At 43.1% G+C, this 8,810-nt stretch overlaps 1 protein-coding gene across 4 annotated transcripts in view; it reads right to left on the bottom strand.

The window, feature by feature from the left end:
* bahcc1b (BAH domain and coiled-coil containing 1b) overlaps positions 1–8,810 on the bottom strand; it is a 61,188-nt gene that overhangs the window by 47,060 nt on the left and 5,318 nt on the right. For 2 of the 4 annotated variants that reach the window (XM_013913491.1, XM_013913493.1), the window contains one exon: positions 2,366–2,699. In XM_013913491.1, coding sequence (XP_013768945.1) covers positions 2,366–2,537 — 172 coding nt within the window. In that variant the 5' untranslated portion in view covers positions 2,538–2,699. Of the gene's footprint in view, positions 1–2,365; positions 2,700–2,951; positions 4,202–6,345; positions 6,565–8,810 lie in introns of those variants that run through there. The other 2 variants (XM_013913488.1, XM_013913494.1) reach the window with 2 other exon arrangements.

The following is an 8,810-nucleotide window of genomic DNA, read 5'->3' as shown; positions in this document are numbered from 1 at the left end:
TATATATATATAAAGAAATAGTGAGGGTGTCTTCACAAAGATCTGAAACAAACCCTTGTCAAAACCTCCCCCTCCACCCTCCTGTCCCTGCTATGGCCAGCTCCACATCACATCTACCCCCTGTGCTGAGGCCTAGGGCCAGGCATACAGCTTTCTGGATCTCTAAGGGGGGCAAGGACAAAGGTAACCCGCATCCTAACCTCCAAGCAAACACACATACATACACCAACCCCCCATCTCTAAACAACAATCCTCTATGCCCATCATGTCTGTCAAAACCCCATAAGGGACATGCATGGAGAGTCTGGATATCTGGAATCTCAATACAGTGTCATGCACCTTGAGACCCAGTGAGAGGCCCTCTTGAATATATTTCAATAGCATTATCACCCTGCATTACTATGCTTATACCCCCTTTATTCAACATTAAAGAAACATTTTTACACTGGGCCATTATGCATGTCAGCGCACAGCAAAATCAGTCAAGGTGCTATTTAAACTGCAATGCAGGTTACATTTGTATTTGATATATTAGCTTTGAAAATGAGCTGGGCGTGTTTTTGCTCGAATGGTGTGTGTGGAAATCAGAAACAGGCAGGCAGCTCAGCGTGTCATAAAATATAGAAAATATTTTATCAATATAAGTTAATGCATGGAGACTGAATCATTTATAATATATTTAAATGTGGTAAAGTGTTGATCAATATTTATGTGAATTGTTTAATAAGTATTATACTGAAAAGAATGTACATGTGAGAGAATAAAGCAAAGCTTAATAACTTTTGTGCAACAACACGTGTTTTTAGACGTGTTGTCAATAAAATGTGTTGACATTTGGACTTTTTTTACTAAAATATTTTTTAAAATAATAAATAAATAACGTACAGTATCAGTTCAAGTTTTAAGAAACATACACGTTACAGCCTTACGTCAGTTTATATAATTAATATATGAATAATTTTTAAAAACGCAGAGGAAGAGCCCAAGTTTACAAACCTAAATGCTCACGTGCAATAAAAAGTATATTAAACAAACCAAGCTGACGTAAAATTGCATTTTAAATTAAAAAAAATAATAATAATTGAAAAAAATTCCTCTCATGTGAAGAAACCAGAACCACAGAACCAGGAGGTGGAGCACGAAATATCAAAAGTAATTCACGGTAGGATTTCTGGAAAAATCCACGCGTGTTGACCTGAAATGTGAAATGTATTTTAGCAACTAATTAAAAATGAAAACCCGGTTTGCCTCATTTTTTTCCCTTTTACACATGAAAACAAGCAAATACACGCGAGACGTGGATGGCCACTCTTGACACACATGGTAACTAATGAGATTTCTCATGTAACACGCATACATTCATCCAGCGCGTGGGTATAAACGCAGTATGATTTCGGACAGTCTTTTCTTTCTCTCTTTGCCCCCCCCCACCCCACCCCTATTGAGACAGGATACCAAAGCTACTTGTTAAATCTAATGCATGCACTGTCAACCCATTCGCACCCCGTCACGTCTTCGCTCAATATAGAAACCGGATTTTCTGGTATTACCCTCACCTCTATTAGCCAGAGCTCCCCTTCACTCACTCAGTCCCCCCTCTGCTCTCCACTCGGCAACTGCGACCCCCAGTTTGCGCCCAGCATAAACCAAAACCACCAAAAAATAATTTCAAAAACACACACACGTGAAGGAGGAGGAGGCGCTGCGCAGAAACTGGCTCGGCTAATAGCTTTAATTTATTGTTTAATGGGAAATATAAGCGGTGGAATAACCCAATTCTAATTAATTACATCAACTGGCAACGATTAGTACTTCGCTAATTGATGAATCCAAATAAATCTATGACAAGATTATGCCACTAATAATCCCAGCTTGATATGAAAAAAAAAGAAAAGAAATAAAACCAAATAACCCTGGAATTAAAGTTTTAAAACAACAACACCAACAACAAAGGTGAGCTTGGACTGAGTTGTAAATTTAGAGTTAATTCTATCTGCAAAAAGAAGACACATTACCCTTTTTCTTTTATGTGATTTTACATAGTTTTTTTAATTCTTGCATTTCGGCAAACAGCCATAAACAGTTGATTAAATAAAGTTAAAAAAGATAATTCCTAAATTCCCCCCACCCCCGAAAGTCGGAGCACTTTCCGTCAGCGTTAAATTCTAACTCGTCCCTGAAGAGCTCCAAGGTTTTATTTTGCAATATGGGGAACATATGCTTCAGACAAGAGAGACAGAGAAAGAGAGAAACACAGAGTATATATTTTCTTTGGGTTTTTTGTTTGCTTGTTTGTTTTGTTTTTTTAATCCACACTTCTCTGTAGTTACACGGTGGGGGAAAACACCTTGCTTCCAAAACTGACCTGAGTGCGGACCCATGGAAAGGTGGGATGAGTAATATTTCCCGGGCTGGAAGTGAGCGGGGTGCTGCACGGATCCGTGTCCGCCTGGCGCCATCCGAGACGCGGCGCTGTGAACCAAGGCGCTCCGCTCCGTCAGGAGGTGGTGCGGAGGAGCGAAATCTCGGCTTTCCATCCCGATGAGAAGCGATAAATCCCAAATCCCAAAGTAAAATCCGGAGGCACCGAAGGTTTCAGGCACCCAGATGCAAATAATCCCTTTTTATGAACTTCGTGCTCGCCTCGCATTGAGCGCGGTTTTGGCTTTGCAGGGTCGAAACGGAGTCCCCGTCATGTCCTACAAAAGAGAGAGCAGGAGACGAGTCAAAGCGCTGACAATGACGAGCCAGCCAGGGATGTGGCGCTGAAGAAAAGGCTTGACTGAGAGACAGTCGCTGCTCGTGTTTAGACAAACAAGCACGGTTTACAAAGAGAGAGAGAGAGAGAGAGAGAGAGAGAGTGAAGAAGAAAAAAGGAGGAATAAGAAGCTATTCAAATGTCACACACAACAAACGTCCTAAAATAAAATAAAATCCCCACATTTACTGACCAACTTTGGTTCTGCGCTGCACACTAACTTTCTAACGCCGATATGCGCCAGCTCGGAAAGGTGGGTGAAGTCTGCACTGTGGATGAAAATGTGGGTGAAGTGAGTTTACGTGGATTTACCCCGCACTACATCGTTGGCCCCAACAGAGGAGCCCCCCCCCTCGCGACCAAACACAATGTAAATCCTGAACACGGGAGCTTCCTTTATCAGCGCAAAAAAGAAAAAAGAATGGAGCAAATGACGAACAAATGAAGCATATACAGTACAAGAGTTCACGGCGGTAAAGCCTCTCCCGGTGAAGGAGTTGTTGAGTCTTGAGGCTCAACAAGCGCCGGTCATAAACAGGCTGGACCTCGGGGCACTTGCGCTAAAACGTTAAGGAAACCATCTGCACCAAGTATAGAATGCGTAAAAAACATATTCTTTTTTTTCTCCTTTGGGTGACTCAAATAGCCTATCACTCTTTGGTTTCAGACGGATACCGTCAATACGTTTATCTTTTGGTGTAAATTGAGATTTTAATTCGAATCTGATCCGGTTCATATGTGGAGGAAATGTTGATCTCTGACTTGGATCGACATTTCTTATATAGGTTTTATAAACCAAGAGCGCCTTTACCGTTCTCTGTTTTTTTTATATACACGTGTTTACCAAAGTTGCTTCACCATCGCTGTTTGACTTTTGATAGTTTGCACCGTTGAAATCGGGATTATTATCCGTTGTGTTGCTTATAGAGGAAAACTGGCGTTGAAACAGCCATTTCTATCAACTCATACGGAGTCAGCAGCAGTGGCCCTCGCCTTCTGACAATAGCCATGCATTTCTGCTACACGTACTGTATATATAGGATACAGTGTAATCACAAACACAAATCAAATCACCTCTATGCTTCATCGCCAGAGTTGTGAGGTGGGCAATAAACAGTGAAATAGACTAGGAAATCAACGCGTTTATATGTATACCTCATAGCCTAGGTCATTTATTTAAATAGGACTCCCCGCGATGCTCATAGGGAGCTCTGGGTGCTTCCATTTCCACCCACCCCACACACACACACACACACACACACACCTCAGCAGTCCATCTATTAGGCCTTTCAATGCGTGGCACGTCCATCTAGTGCTCTGTAGATGCTGATAGCACCTCCCAGGAACCAAGAGGAACAAAGAAAATACCAAATGCTCTGGTGGACCAGGGGCTTTATGAAGTGCATAAGAACAGCCTTCATAAGCTCGGATATTCAAGTCTTCTTTAAGTCACACACACACACACACACACACACACACACACACACACACACACACACACACACACACACACACACACACACACACACACACACGCTGCTCAAGGACTCAACTTTCAGGAATTGTATTTTTAGAGGGGATTTTCACACTGGCTCCCTAAAGTTCGCAGTTCTGATAAAACCCAGCAAATGTGATCGTGAATCGTGAAAATGTGTGTGTGTGTGTGTGTGTGTGTGTGTGTGTGTGTGTGTGTGTGTGTGTGTGTGTGTGTGTGTGTGTGTTATACGTCCAAACATTCCCCGTAACCCTTCCTATAAGGATATTTTTTCGCAAAGTGCGAGGGCATGTAAATAATTTAATTTCCTTTTTGTTTGCTGCAGGATGTTATTTTTTCTGACCACATGTAGTCAACAGTAACAGGGGGAAATAAGGGTAAAAGAAAAATAAATGGGGGGAGAAACGGAGGCTGCTGCTGTTTCTGCTGCTGCTGTTGCTGCTGCAAGCTCACTGGGAAGGCAAAATGGACTCTCCTGTCCCCTAGGCAGTGAGAAACAATGGCCCTTCTCCACGGGACATCAATCATAAACTACTATCGTCTGACATTTGTCTATACATTTTTACATTTTCTGTCCATAAACACACGTCCTGGATATTTACATTACACGTCAACAGAGAGCCACTCAGACTACATTTAACAACCTGAGTCTAAATCCCGTGTTATCGCACGCCACGCAAACAAGCGGCGTGAGCAGATCGCGCGTAACAGTTTTGGGAAGAAAGAAAAAAATCATCATTTGAATCTACAGTAGCGTGTGTGTGTGTGTGTGTGTGTGTGTGTGTGTAGCCCACATACGTGAAAGGCGTTCAGACTTCCTTCCACTCTACCCAGACCTCCGAAACCTTCAACACACACCTCCACAAGCACACACACACACAAGCACACATCCACTAAGCAGTGCCCCGAAAAGGGTCAAACTGTCGTCAGAAGAAAATCCCCCCCTTCCCTTACAAAAGTAACCACTGCTGGTCAAGACGACATCACATGAACTTCGCACAAAAGCCAGCAAATCCGCAAAGAATTGCGTTTGTCAGAACTAATGCAATTGAGGCTTCGAGCATAAAAAGAAGAAAAGGAGAGAGAGAAAAATGCGCCTATTTATCTGTGCGTGTGTGCGTGTGTGTGCGTGTGTGCTGTTTGAGCATAAATCTACTATATCATAAATGCGTGAATCTTTGGATAAAAATGAAAAAAATAAATAAAAGAAATTTAAAAAGGCATTTCCTTTTGAAGTGGTCCGGGTCCAGAGGGCAACTGGTTTCCCTCAACAATTTAGCAATAAAGTAAAGTCACAAAGCATAACCGGCGCACTAAATCCGGATATTCAGAGGCCGGCTAAACGGGAGAGACAAGCCCGGCTGAGCCGAAGACAGCTCGGCGTCTACACAGCCTTCACACCGAGGGAGCACTGCAGCTTGCAATAAAAAAAAAAACCTCTACCTCTCTCTCGCTCTCTCCCACACAAACACACACACACACACACACTTGCACAATGGAGAACTAACAAAGAAATAATCTACAATTTAAAATTTATGAAAATGGGCTCACTGAAAGAGCAGAAAGGTGTGGAGCAGCACCCCGAATGAATTAGAAACACACGCTCGGCTGTGAGGAGAGGTCAAATCAAGAAGTGACACATATCGCCCACAGCTCAGCACTGCACACTGGACAGGAAACGGTGGAAATAAAGCTACGTGAAATAAATCCCCCCCCCCTTCCCTCCCTCCTCTAGATTACAGTAGAATCGTGAGATCTGCGCCTTTAATGTATTTAGCAAATGAGAGATGCCTACAGATTAATATTCTGCACAGAACATCAGACCATCTCGCGTTTTATTGCCTCTAATGGAATGACAGCGGATAGCGGTGCGCTTAGAGAACAGCCAAGGTATACCTCCATGTAAATAAAAAAAAGATTAAAAAAAGACAAAATAATAATAAATGTGTAAACTAAAATTCTCTCTTACTTGAAAAAAATGAACATGAAAAAAACGGCATTCAAACGGCTACAATCACACACACAACACACACACAAAACAAAACAAAACAAAAATGACAAAAACAGAACTGTAAAATAATTTCCTACTCACTGGCAAGTTACATCCACCGTGTGGCGAGTGGCTTATAATGAAAGAAAAAGTACGAAAAATATTCAAAGTGAAAATCCCGGAGTCGCAGAGATGAAACATGTGGGATTGATTACATCCTATGCTGCTGCAGACTGTGGTGTGCAGTCAGTTGAGGTATGGGAGAGACGCATCGTAGAAGTTCAGGCTTGTAGTGAATCGAGGCTCGTTCATGCAGCCGGAGACTCAGACACGCCGGGAGGAGGGAGGGAGGGAGGGAGGAGGAGGAGGGAGAGGTTGAAGGGGTGTGTGCGCGGGGAGGGGTGGACTCGCAGGCCTATTGGTTTGAGAACGACAATGTGAAAGCGTGCCCGTGAGGCGCTCCCCCACCACCGCCCCCACCTACCCTTTTCTATACACCCCCCTCTACGCCACACACACACATACACACACACCCCTTTCTACAGTAAATGCGCCCTGCCATTGGTTGCCGTTCGGAGCCAATGAGGAAGCCGGAGGATCCGCGGAGTAAAACGGCGGGCGTTTGATTTGCAGCCCTCGGCGCACTGCGCGGAGAAGACAGGCGGCACGGAGAGGAAAGGAGCCGGCTCTGCCTGCGCTTTCTGATCGCTGGTGGAGAGCAAACAGCGTCTAGCCTTTTATGCCGTGTGATCCCGTTGCAGCCCTCTGTGCTGTCTGTCTGACTGCAACGCTGTTTTATTATTGTTGTTATTTTGCCTGACAGCGATGGCGTGGTAGTGTTGTTGGCGCTCCTTTAGGGAAATCTCCCTTTTATGCTCTTCTTTTTTGATCATCTGCTAAATAAATCCTTATTAGAATTTGAATGTACTTTAGTGAACAAGCCTGCTCTGTTTTGCATGTGTGTGCAACTAAAGTCACAACGAGACCTACATTAGCAGGCCTGAAGTTTCAGTGTAGAGTGCAGATTTGCTATATTATAATAATAGTCTGCTTTAAAAGGGGGGGAAATGCTATTGGAGTCCTTAATGGTCATTGCAGGATAATTCAGGCTCTGTATAAAGGAATGTGTTATAGGTTTACACCTTTTAGTTAATGTGGCGGGGGATTAAAAATATTGCATCTGTTTTAGGGAAAAGTTATGATTGCTGTAAACACACAAGATAGGCTACGGTATACTGTATATTACCTATATCTATTTATTTATCTATTTATATATATATAAGCTACACACACACACACACACACAGGCAAATTGAATCACTGCATAATTTGAAAGCATTACTGTCCTTGGGGTTGGCCCTGCACACGGTTCACTAATTTAGCCAATTAAAAGTGGAAGGATATGGGGGCTTGTGTGTTTCCATGTCGAAATATATGAGCTGCTATAGGCTAATATTGCCGCGCGGGTTTGTTTATACGTGGAGGCAAAGGGTTAAAACTCGGGCGCTTCGGTGCTGCGGAGCTCCCGATTGGCTGGCAGGTTGCCAGAGCACTGTCAATCACCGAGTGTAAACAAGGCTCTGATTGGCTGCTGGCCAGTCCGCACTGGGCTGCCTGAAAAAAGCAATTACTGCCCTTGCGGTTTCAAGGCGGCCCCGTGCTGAACGATGAAAGGAGATAAGGAGGGGCGGTTTCAAGGCGCCCCCCACGGCGAACCCCGTTGGCCCCAGAGCAAAAGGAGAGTCAAGAGTGACTAAATCAAAGGGAATACGGTTAAAAACAACAACAAAAAAAGGTAGGGGGGCAAATTACACGTTGTAATAAATGTAGGGGATAGATTCGCGGAATGGTGCAATAACAACTTGTTTTTTTAGAAAATGGAGGCGAGGACGGCAACAAGAACCGGAAAGCAACTATTTCTCTACCGAGAGGGAGCTCTTCTTCTTTCTTTTATGGTGGAAGAAAAGTTTTGTCTACAAAGGAGACAGCGGAAAGACGGCCGAATGTGGGGTTTTTTTCTTTTGAGTTTTAATAAACAGAATAAAAGCATTTTCTCATCTAAACGTTAAAACGGTGACACCACTGTATAGTCGGAACCGAGCTTTGATTTTGGGCGGCACGCACGCGGTGTTTTGACCAAAAACTTTTTCTTTTTTTATTGCCAACTAATCAATAACTAAGTGGACATTTCCGGGTTCACGCGGGAGTATAAACGGTAGGTCCGTGACGATAATAAGTTGGTCTTTAAATTGTTTGTGAAAGGGTGTCGGAGGGTTTTTGTTTTCAAATATTCCATAAAATATTATATATAAAATATTCCATAAAAATATGGAAACATTTTTAATTAGAATATTTAAATATATGTCATTACTTTGGCTAAATGTTCGAGTCCTATTACAAAAACACACAAAAAAGGGTCATGTTTCATTCTGCAGACAAATCCTTGCAGCCAGCCTGTGTGCTTTTTAGCTGAACTTTTCCACCACCGGCACCACTGAGCACGGACTTTATAAAGTATATCCAGGCTGTTCCAACTGATGTCCCTTTACATTAAAACAGAGACTCTC

The sequence above is a fragment of the Pundamilia nyererei genome, unplaced genomic scaffold, assembly GCF_000239375.1.
Source record: "Pundamilia nyererei isolate P.nyererei 1_Seehausen unplaced genomic scaffold, PunNye1.0 scaffold00005, whole genome shotgun sequence".
Classification (NCBI taxonomy): Eukaryota; Metazoa; Chordata; class Actinopteri; order Cichliformes; family Cichlidae; genus Pundamilia; species Pundamilia nyererei.
The sequence above is the reverse complement of the archived record's forward strand: the minus strand, read 5'-3'. Positions and strand labels throughout refer to the sequence as shown.